This window comes from Prunus mume, linkage group LG6, assembly GCF_029339155.1.
Source record: "Prunus mume cultivar Tortuosa linkage group LG6, ASM2933915v1, whole genome shotgun sequence".
Classification (NCBI taxonomy): domain Eukaryota; kingdom Viridiplantae; phylum Streptophyta; class Magnoliopsida; order Rosales; family Rosaceae; genus Prunus; species Prunus mume.
The window spans coordinates 21305172-21316260 of record NC_142703.1 but is presented as its reverse complement, the minus strand read 5'-3'; the positions used below and the strand labels follow the sequence as shown (position 1 = coordinate 21316260).

The 11089-nt window shown below is 37.6% G+C and overlaps 2 protein-coding genes across 3 annotated transcripts; one reads left to right on the top strand and one right to left on the bottom strand.

Moving 5' to 3' along the window:
* Window positions 1–1649: 1649 nt before the first annotated feature.
* On the top strand, window positions 1650–3424 carry LOC148916430 (cold-regulated 413 plasma membrane protein 2-like). Its single transcript, XM_089054045.1, has 4 exons — window positions 1650–1984; window positions 2483–2590; window positions 2690–2760; window positions 2896–3424. The coding sequence occupies exons 1-4, from the start codon at window positions 1809–1811 to the stop codon at window positions 3147–3149; spliced, it is 609 nt and encodes a 202-aa protein (XP_088910171.1). The 5' UTR covers window positions 1650–1808; the 3' UTR covers window positions 3150–3424.
* Window positions 3425–4000: 576 nt separating this feature from the next.
* Window positions 4001–11061, bottom strand: LOC103335516 (TMV resistance protein N-like). Of its 2 annotated transcripts, none has more exons than XM_089054041.1 (6): window positions 9874–11061; window positions 7566–8673; window positions 7194–7478; window positions 5168–7066; window positions 4718–4791; window positions 4001–4545 (listed from the first exon to the last, which is right to left on the bottom strand). In XM_089054041.1, exons 1-4 carry the CDS (start codon window positions 10317–10319, stop codon window positions 5639–5641), a joined length of 3267 nt encoding a protein of 1088 aa, XP_088910167.1. In that variant the 5' UTR covers window positions 10320–11061; the 3' UTR covers window positions 4001–4545; window positions 4718–4791; window positions 5168–5638. The 2 variants fall into 2 exon arrangements, with proteins under 2 accessions (XP_088910167.1, XP_088910168.1); XM_089054042.1 differs by having other exon boundaries at window positions 7566–8596; window positions 9874–10015.
* Window positions 11062–11089: the final 28 nt, after the last annotated feature.

The following is an 11089-nucleotide window of genomic DNA, read 5'->3' as shown; positions in this document are numbered from 1 at the left end:
AGATAAAAAAAAATTATTTGAAGCCACCACGAAGGGACCTATATCCATCTACCACTATTATTATTTGACAAATGTAAATGACATAGGGATGGAAGGCCATAACGAAGGGAACCCATATCCAGCTATCACCATGCTACCACAATATTATCTGACAATGTAGATAAGAAAGGGATGGAAAGCCATAATGCAAGGGAGCCGTATCCAACTTTGGGAGGACCACCAAATTAATGTAGTGCATCGTGTTTGAATTTAACCATGTTGTTATATCATATCTATGAAATAAAATGTTGATTTCCAATTTTTAATTTTTTTTTGGTTGAAATGTTCACAAAAAAAAAAAAAAAAAAACTAACTAACATAGCATGAACAAACATTAAAGTAAAATAATTAACCAAAAAAAAAAACCACGTAAATCAAATTACATCATAAAATATATAGAGCTCGCATGTGAATATAAGGCGTTTCATTGTAGAGAAGGCTTTGGCATAAAGATTCCATCTGAGCTCTAAATGAGGCTCTATCAACCCTTTTGAGAACCCCAACCATTAGAAATGACCTAATGACCTTTAAGAAACTCTAATTTTCTAATATGTGACTGATTTCAACATCAAACGTGTTTGCTATGCTTTGTAAAAACCAACACAAACCCCTTGACAAAAATGCCGGGTGATGCGCGCATGGAACATTGAGAGAAAGGCTGCACTGCACTTGGGGGCTTTCTGCCAAAATTATATGCGGTGCCTAGAAAGTCCAAGTCATCAAACTTTAGTCGAATTGAATACTTATTATGAAGAAGGGATCAAAATAAGTCGGTCGACAAGACAAGACACTATGCTAACGGGGATATTTTGCGACAGAGGGATAAAATGATCTTTTCACATTTTGATATTTCCACGACAGCCTTACACGATGACGCTTTCTGTTTTGAAAGAATCACCAAATTATAAACATGTCCTGAATTGCAAATGAAACCCAACTATAAGGACCTCATTGCAAAACTACATGAACCTATATGTCGACAAAGAAAACAGTGTAAAATTGCACACACCAACTCCCAACTACCAGAAAGAAACCCCACAAAGAAAAAGAACTTGGTAAGACCACAAAAAAAAAAAAAAGACTTGGATGCAGTTAAATTTTACTTAATTGGGAATTCGCCTGTTAGATTGTGCATCTGGTACACTGTTGGATCTTTCAGTTCATTTTGCTTAGGGGGGATTGGCAACGTGTCTACAAAATTTCTATATATATGACATTTTCTATTAACATATGTGATAATATAGTAAACTCACTCGAACCCAATACCTTTCATGAAGGAAGCAATTACTCCAAATCACGAAACTAATGGATTCTTTACAAATTTCCTCAAATATTTAAATAAAGATAATCAACTTTATAAGCTTGAATTCAATAATGCAGAACTTCCTTTGTTCTTACAAGAAAAATAATTAAATAAACAAAATCAGACATAGACAACTAATAAGGGGTCCACCTTTGTGATTAATCCAGAAGACAAAGAAGGAGCGTCCACATCTCAAAATAGCTGGTACCACTCACCAGTTGCCCAAACACTATTGGTTGCCAATACTGCTACGTGGCGCCAATAATTTCTTTTTATAGATATTTTCTCAAATCTTCCACTCACTTCCTTCCTTATATACGCAAGAAAACCCAACGTCAAATCTATCCTCTGCCTTCTTCTAGTAAACTTCGCTGTTCTCTGGTTCTGTCTGTGTTTTGAACAGTCAAAGGGTGGTTTTGTGTTTGTTGGGTTTGTGATCAGAGAGAGAGAGAGAGAAAAATTGGAGATGGCAAAACAGAGCTACTTGAAAATGATGACTGAATCAGATGCAGATGAATTGATCCACTCCGATCTCAAAGACCTTGCCACTGCTGCTAAAAAGCTTGCCAACCATGCCATCCATCTGGGCAGCTTAGGCTTTGGCACCTCTTTCCTCAAATGGGTTGCTGCTTTTGCTGCAATGTGTGCCCCTCTCCTTGTTATTGAGATTTTTTTTGGTTGATCTTTGTGTCATGAATTTGATTTTAACAGATATTGATTCATATGTGTTTCTGGGTAATAGCTTAATCATGTTAATTTCATATACTTGATCTATCATGTGGCTGTGTCTGTCTTACAAAATACACGATCTGTTCTGCACTGAAAATTCTGTGCTTATTTCTACGTTGGTTTTTCAAAGTTTTGATTGTGATTGCTCTGTAACTAAGATTTTTCATTTGTATGTTTGATGGAATGCTAAAGTGGAGTTTTTTTGTCAGTTATTTCTTTTACAGATTGCAGAGTTTTTGAGTGATTTTAACGGTGTTAGTAATATCATTGCGAATATATAGACTTCTGAGTGAGTGCACAGTCATCGACAGTGGCACAGATTGTCAATTTATCACCTTTTTTCTGATGTAAAGTGATTTGATTTGAGAAAATATGCACGACCTTACCTGTTTCTCTCTGTGCTTACTGCAGCTATCTGTTGGTCTTGGATCGAACAAACTGGAAATCAAACATCCTTACAGGGCTCTTAATCCCCTACATTTTCTTTACCCTTCCCTCAATATTGTTCAACTTCTTCAGGTTATTTTCTATACTCTGTGTATCATCAGTTGCATATTTCCTATTATCCGTTCATTCTTTTCTCTCCCTCTAAACTCTTCTAAATGGTTAATTTCACAGGGGACAGATTGGACAATGGATTGCTTTAGTTGCTGTCATCTTACGGATTTTCTTTCCTAAACATTTCCCAGGTAAAATGCAAATTTTATTTCCAGTGCTGAGTTATAATGTTTATGTTAGCTTGGGAAGTTGATTTATATTATGTTACCTAGAAGTTGATCCTTTGTTTTCTGTTTGTGCTTACTGGTCATGATGGTAACCTCCAGAGTGGCTTGAATTGCCGGCTGCGTTGATTCTTCTTATAGTCGTTGCTCCAAGTTTAATTGCAAACACCGTGAGGGGCGACTGGATTGGCGTTGTAATATGTCTTGTCATCGCTGGTTATTTGCTGCAAGAACACATCCGGGCGGCCGGTGGGTTCAGAAATGCTTTCACAAAAGCCAATGGCGTATCGAATACCGTTGGCATAGTTATTCTGTTCGTCTACCCTGTTTGGGCATTGGTGCTTGACATCCTATAGACTTTACTACCATTCTTACCATCATGTGGGGTCTTTTGTGGTTTGGACATTGTGTTAAATTCCCTTTTTGTATTTAATTCATGTAGACACCAACAAAATTCATATTTTCGTTGTGTTTACGTAATAGTCTAGTTTGTATTTATGAAAGTGTGAGCAGAAACCTTGTGGAAGAGACTTATTTCTCTTTGATGTAGAGAGAGCTCAGTATTTGTTCAATGATTCTTGATGGACCTTCTCTTATTATCTTATGTAATAAACATCATATGTTACTGGAACTCTTTTCTTTAACAACGAAAGAAGAAAGAAATACAACTTAATTAGAAGGAAGACAAAAAACAAGGGGAGAGAGAGAGAGAGAGAGAGAGAGAGAGAGAGAGAGAGAGAATCAAATGGGACATACCCAGCATTACATTTGAAGGCAATGATTAGGGAAAACACTTTGTTTTGGGCACTGGCAAATCATCCTTGATCACTAGGTGGACTCCGCAGCTTTCGAAAAAGACTGAACCTTTGATGGTAAGGTCAAAACTAACTTTGCACTTACAAGGTGGCAAGCGACTTCTTGTCTTGGCTATCATTGTATGGAATGGGATATAATACAGCCACAGGTGAGCTGACTCTTCTCTTTCAAATCGAAATAAACCACATGTTCATGAGAGCATTCTTCATCCATGTAAACTCTGGCTATCAAGCAACAATTGCCAGAACTGTTTTGCTTAATTTCAACAGCAGCACAGAGAGCCAACCCTGTTTTTGACCATTTGAAATTGGGAGGGATTTCAACAGAAACTTCACATTCACTACGGTCTTTCAAAATCCCTACAACAGCTGAACCACTTTGGAACCTCATTTCCTGGAAACACAACCTCAAACACAGATTGTTGGGAGAGAAACAGAGAGGACAGAACAACCAGACACGGTACAATCTCTTTCATCTTTGCCACACCGGCCAGATTGTCACAGAGTCTCCAGCAATTAGACAAGTTCATCCAACCAATCATATGCGAGTCACAAAGTTGCAACACCCCAGCTGGGAGCACTATCAAGGAAGATGACATGGATGTGTTTTGAAATTTAACTTCTCAAAGGGATTTGGACCGTTTGGTTCCAAATGAAGACCCTTTACATCTAGAAAATTCGAAGCTCAGCCATGGTGTTTCTGAATTCTGACGAGTAAACATCAGCCATCAGCAAGCATGCAATTAGCAAAAGGGCATTGAGTATGGTGTTTCTGACCATTACTTTAGTGCTCATCAAAAATGTTTTTTTCTTGCCTAAAGGTTTAGGCATAATAACAGGTCGAAGCATGCTCTGGTCCCAAGTCCCCCAATGCCTTTCTGTCAAGCACCACCGCAGCAATAAGAAAAGACTCAAAGTTTTTTCCAAAATACCAAACCTGTGAACCAATTGGGAAATCAACATATTCAAAACTTCAGAAGATTCGAATAAAGAAAGTGGAAATTAGTGCTAAGACCCCAACAAACAGAATCTCATCTACTGAGGCAAATAGATAGAGATGAGATGAGAGGGCAGGGGTTTGTGTTCAATGCTATCCACGACATATTCACCTTGAGACAGTTAAATTCGATTCATTCTTCTTCATCTGCATGATTTCATTGCCTATCTGGCTGACCAATGTCATCTGCATTAAAAACATCATTATCTTTCATGAACGAGATTAGAATTATCATCAAATGAGTCCATAAGAAGTGATCAAGTACGTAATGTGAATAAACTTTTATAAATTGATGGATAAATTAACTTGAGCTCGCCCTACAATAGTGTACCAAAAATGAAACAGAACTGTAGTGTACCAAAAATGAAACAGAACTGTACTTTGGTAGCTTGTTGGAGAAACGATAGAATATTCAAAATTAGCCAAAATAGCTAAAATAGCTTTCTAGGCTATATTCAGGAGTACTTAAATCACAGGTGAGGTGACCAGGTTTAACCAATGGCCTTGACAGTTATATATCATCACAGAAAATTCAGGGGCAAACAGAGATGAAAGAGCTGACCATTATCTCCTGTGTGTGTTGGGCTATCTGGAAAGCCATTCTGAAAGTGTATTCTGAGGTCTGCAAGTGAATCCAATGCCTGTCATAACACAAGCCTCAACTGGAGCCGCAAAGTTTTTTGGAAGTACAAGAATCAGTGGTTAAATCAAAGCCGGAAGAAGACTTGAGGAAACCCATAAATAAATGCACTTTGCTCCTACCAGGGGAAGAAGACTTTAGCAAGACTGCACCATTCCAACATCCACCATTCAAAACTCAATTGAAGTCTAAGAAACCAATCATGTGGAATTAACACAAACAATCACAAATATAGATCACCGAATTCTACCCACGGGCTTGAGAATGTCAGCTTATAAGAAGGATGCAAATCCTTATCATCCCAATCACACTTGAATGCTACTGTCCTTTCCCTTTGGAAGATTGATCGATTGGTATCTTCCTGGACATACCCATGCCTCTATACTGAGGTCTTCATCCTGGTGGCATTACTGGGTGGACTCCGCAGCTTTTCACAGCTTTGCTAACACGCACAAAATGAACTTGGATTGTAGGCAAATAAGGCGGCATCACCCATGTTCTTTTCACATTTCTTTTCGTGCATGCCATTCTCCACATCAAATCATGGAAAGGGAAATATGACAGCCACACTAAACTCGATTCTTTCATTGTTGAATGAATATTATCAAGGCACATTTCATTCACGTAAATATCAACAGCAAACTCCCTGATGCTGGGTTTAATATGATATTGTAACCTATTTTTGGTCTTTTCGAGAAAAGCACAAAAAGAAATTCCTTTGTTCTCCCAATTGAAATTTTGAGAGGTTTTAATAGAGAATTGACATTCGCAAAGATCGTTCAAATCCTTACGATAACTGAACCACTTTGGAATTCCATTTCCTGGAAATTCAACTGTGACAAAAGATTGCTGAGACAAGAGAAAGAGAGAGAAGAGATTGACTTGATTTATGAACATATTTTTCTTCTTTGCAATTCGAACCAGATTGTTACGCAGTCTCCAACAATTACTCAATCTCATTTCCATGAACATTTGAGACTCTTTACGTTCCAAAATGTTGGACAATTTTGAAACTCTTTCCAATGATATGCAATCACTCACATATAAAATTTTCAATGATTGTGGAAGATCGGGAATTTCTCTAAGTCTCTTGCAATTAACCAACCAAAGTTCATCCAAGTTGACAAAGTTATTAATGCATACGGGAAGACTAACGAAATTGCTTCCTGATAGATCAAGGATAGTTAATGTGGTCATGCAATCAAGAGTCAAAAGGAAATCGGCAATGTCTGAAAGATTGGATCCCCCCACAAAGAACATAGATAGCTTGGGAAACGCTAAATTGCCTCCTTGAAGAGTCACAAGTGATTCTGCACTCCTTGAATCTTCAGACTTCGCCATTTTAGGAAATGAAACCAATTTTGAGCATCCAAGGACAGAAATTGTCTTTAGGTGCTTCAACTCATAAATGCTGCATGGCAGATTTGTAAGGTTTTCACATCCGGTGAAAAACAAATTCTCGAGACGAGTGAAATGTCGAATTGACGATGAAGGCAATTCTTTGATGGAAGTCTCTGATAGATCCAGGTATTTCAAAGATTCCATCTTCCCTTTAATTTCAGGAAAATTCTCAAGACTTATGCAACCGTCAAGATTCAAATGCAGCAGAGATTTCAAGTTGACAATTCTTGGAAACAGAGTAAGACTACGGCATCCCGTAAGACTCAACTTAACAAGCTTATGAAGGAAACCAGCAGAAGGATGAAGCTCAACTAAACTTGTACAATAGTTTAGATTCAACCTCTCCAAGTTTGGGACTCCAGAGAAGTCAGGGATTTTTATTAGGAATTTGCTGTGCTCCAAATTTATAAATTTCAAACTCTGTCCCACAAAACAGAGAGAAAAAGAGAGAGGATCGCATCATAAGCTCTTAATAAACTCCCAATAAAAGACTTCTGAAAAAAAAATAAAAAAAATAAACTCTTGAAAAAAGCTGTAATTTAAATACCTTGAATTCCAAATCCAGTCGTAAAATGCAGCTACGAGGCATAGTAAGAGCAACAAGTTTCTTTGGATTAAAATTGGCTGGCAAAGATTGTGACGGATATTCAGGCCAGCTAAGGAGCCTCAACTCATTGGGAAGATAATCAACTTCTCCAGACAAGCACGCATTATGATTTATAAAAAGTCGAAGATTTTTCATCTTTGAGAAGCTTTCAGCATTCAAACATACCTCATCTGACTCAAGCCCAGCAGGCAAATTCACCATAATACCTTTGATCTTATCCGTTCCCTAGTATGAAAAAGCAATACTATTAGCAAAGGACAAGTTTTTTTATGAAATAAAAATAAAATGCTTTAAATTATATATTCTACTTACTGTGTTTTCTGTTAAAACATGGTAAACATCCTCGTGAAACCACAACCTACTACGTTTTCCGGGCTCAGTTGGTGACTCTTGGCGAACTACTTCTTTACCCATTTCTTGTATCAAGTCATGCATCCAAATGCAGCCATCTTCCGTAATATTTATAAGAGCTTTTTCCACGAGGACTTCAAGATCATACTTAAGGTTGAGGTCACAACCTTCTAGTATTTGTATCACATAATCCTCGCCTAGACCTTTATAAAAAAATGCAATATCAAGGAAAACTTCCTTCACCGCATCTTCTAGTGCATTATAACTTATTTTGAGAATTTCTTGAATCTCTCGGTTAGGAACTCTTCTGTAACCATCTAATGCATATTTCCATTGATCAATACTTCTACCACATAGATGTGAACCCAAAACCATCAGAGCTAATGGAAGACCGTCAGCATAGTCTACTACATCGTTTGCAAGTTTCGCATAATCATCTTCTAAGTGTCCATTTCTTGAAAATGAATTCCAACTGGCGAAGAGCTTTAAGGACTCATAATGATCTAACTTCTCAACCTCATATATTAGATTGACTTGATGAGCAATTAGCAAATGCTTATCTCTTGTCGTTAGAACAATTCTGCTGCCTGAACCAAACCAATCAGACCTTCCAACTAATTTGTTTAATTGGTCCAATTGATTCACATCGTCAAGAACTAAGAGAAGCTTCTTACCATTCAACATTTTCTTTATCACATTGATTCCTTTGTCAACATTGGTCACCTTTACTTCTTTCACCCCTAGAATCTCAGAAAGAAGAATACTTTGTAGTTTGACTAAGCCTCCATACGACATTGATCTTTCTCTAACATCATCTAGAAAACAGCAACCTTCAAACATATGGGCGATGGAATTATAAACAGCTTTAGCAATTGTTGTCTTACCTATTCCACCAGTGCCCCATATCCCTACCATGCGAACATCGTTTCCTCCAACGCCCAAAAGCTTATCTATCTCGCGCACACGAGACTTTATTCCAACTGGGTACTTTGCTACATTCAAATACGCATGGTTTAATACTTGTAATGAAATCTCTTCAACGATGTTGTCAATAAATTTTGATTCATGCCTGCAAGGTTATACAATATGCGAAAGATTAATGATGAATAACATTTTGTAATATTATATATATATGCTTTTTTATCACAAATGGTCACTGAGGTTTGCAAAATTATCAAATTCCGTCCCTAACATTTTTTTTTACACTAATGGTCCTTAAGGTTAGCCTCCACCCATCAAAATGGTCCTTGCCGTTAGCTTCCGTCGAATTTTCTGTTAAATTGATGATGTGGCACATATGTGAAACCCACACATCCAATGGTATATCTTTTTAATATTTTTTTAAAATATCTTTCTCTCTCCCTCTCCCTGTGTTCTCTTTCCCTTTCCCCCTTGCAAACCCACTCCTCTCTCCCTCCTCTTCCTCCCTTCGCTTTCTCTCTCCCTCTCCTTGTGTTTTCCCTCCCCCTCCTCGCATACCCACTTCTCTATATCTATCTCTCTGTCTCTCTATCTCTCTCTCTCTCTCTCTCAAAACAGAGCATGAAATATATTTAAAAATATATAAAAGGATTTAAGTTGCTTTTAATTTTTTTTATTTATGAATTTTAAGTTTTAAAAATATTAAAAATATATTTTATTACATTTAAAACTACGTGGCTCTATACCATTGGATGTGTGGGCTCCACACATGTACCACATTAACAATTTAATAGAAAATGGTAGGGACTATTTTGATTTGTGGAGGGTAACCCTCAAAGACCATTAGTGTCACAAACAAACATTAGGGACGAAAGGTGATAATTTCGTAAACCTCCGAGACCATTTGTGATATATATATATATATATATGTGTGTGTGTGTGTGAGTGTACAACTCCCTTCTAAAAGGAATCCCCTTTTGACTATTTACAAAAATGGATCACAGGTTCGGATAACATGAACCGTTTATTTTTAAGGACATTATTCAAGGATCACTCGTATAAAAAATTACCAAAATGGTACGATTTCAGATTTTGTTAATTTTTTGCAGGGATAATTCTTAATTTGGGGATCGAAAAACTAGACATTGTGTATGTATAAGGATCAGGTTCAAAGGACACACAAAAGCCACATCTTTAAACCTTGGATGTTCAAAGCATTTGACATTAAAAACAATGCCTTTGTATATGGCTCCTGATCCTGTTCTAACAGTTTCAATTTCTATTAAAAGATCAGAAATAAACAAGTCTAGTAAGCAGCTAAGGTGCGTGGTTGAAAATAAATATATACCCGTTCATGAAACACCATCCGGACAGATTGGCTGCTTCCGCAAGAGTTCTCCTCCATCTTTGCACCTTCTCCATGTCATCTTTGAATTCGCATTCATAGTCAGCAAGTGCCTGACCGAAACTGCCCCTTTGATGCCGTACATCCGACGGATTCACCTTGTAAAAAACAGGCCAAACTATTTGCTCCCTTGTTTCTTTACTGTCAAGGATCTTGACGAGTTCATCCAAGCACCACTTCGAAGATGCATAGTTTTTGGAGAACACGATTATGGAAATCTTCGACTCTTCGATCGCTCTGAGAAGGGCCGGTGATATTTCTTCCCCTCTCTTAAGACCATCATCTATGAAGGTTCTAATTCCCTTCCGAGTCAAATTACTGTGCAGATGATCAGTAAAGTTGAATCGCGTGTCCTCGCCTCTGAAACTCAGGAAGACGTCGTATGTCATTGAATGACTGACTTTTGATTGGGTGCCGGAGAAGTAAACAGGCTAATCAAAGAGCTGGGAAGGGCTTGGCCTCTGGGTTTCTTTTCTTTTAATAAGAAAGCATCTTATGAGCGAGGGAAGCTGCGAGGAAGTTAGCTGCGAGCTTCAACCTCCTTTGCGAAGTCGATGAAGGTGAAGACAAGGAAACGAGAGGAAACAAAGAAAGAGGAAGGGCCAGTGTTCTTCCGTTGAAACTTCGAACGTCTTTTCCAGTCCAATTATGAGTAGTTGAAGAATCCAAAACGACAAAAGCTCATACGCGTGGTAGTTGGTGTGTTTCAGTGTTGTCCTTTAATTCTACTTTAAACAAGCGATAATCTTTTTTAATACAAGCGATAATCTAAGCTACAAGGAGAGTGGAGTTTTTGCGCGCACACTAGCAAAGTACTAGGCGAGTTCAAACCTGACCCTGTTGGCAACTTTTTCTTTTTCTTTTTGGGTGGATTTGTTGGTGATAAAGACAACTAAGAAATCCACGAAGATTATTTTACATTGCATAGACCAAGACCTATTGAGAATCAGTTCATCATTGATTTTGGGGTTATAGCAATGTAGATACAAGCAATTGGTACCTGAGAGATCAAAAGTAAAGTAGCCATTAAGTCTTTATCGTCTTTAACTTCCATACAAATGGTTTGGGAAGCAAATCATTTCTTGTCAAATGTGATATCTGACATTCATATGTAAGATTTGCATTCTAATACAAACCCTAAAGATGGTCTTCTAATCAC

Coding starts and splice junctions, on each gene's coding strand:
- LOC103335516 (XM_089054041.1), bottom strand. CDS start 10,319: ATGACATACGACGTCTTCCTGAGTTTCAGAGGCGAGGACACGCGATTC. Junction 7,479..7,565: donor ATGTTTTAACAGAAAACACA/GTAAGTAGAATA, acceptor TTTTCATACTAG/GGAACGGATAAGATCAAAGG. Junction 7,067..7,193: donor GACTGGATTTGGAATTCAAG/GTATTTAAATTA, acceptor TTTGTGGGACAG/AGTTTGAAATTTATAAATTT.
- LOC148916430 (XM_089054045.1), top strand. CDS start 1,809: ATGGCAAAACAGAGCTACTTGAAAATGATGACTGAATCAGATGCAGAT. Junction 1,985..2,482: donor GTTGCTGCTTTTGCTGCAAT/GTGTGCCCCTCT, acceptor TGCTTACTGCAG/CTATCTGTTGGTCTTGGATC. Junction 2,591..2,689: donor ATATTGTTCAACTTCTTCAG/GTTATTTTCTAT, acceptor TTAATTTCACAG/GGGACAGATTGGACAATGGA.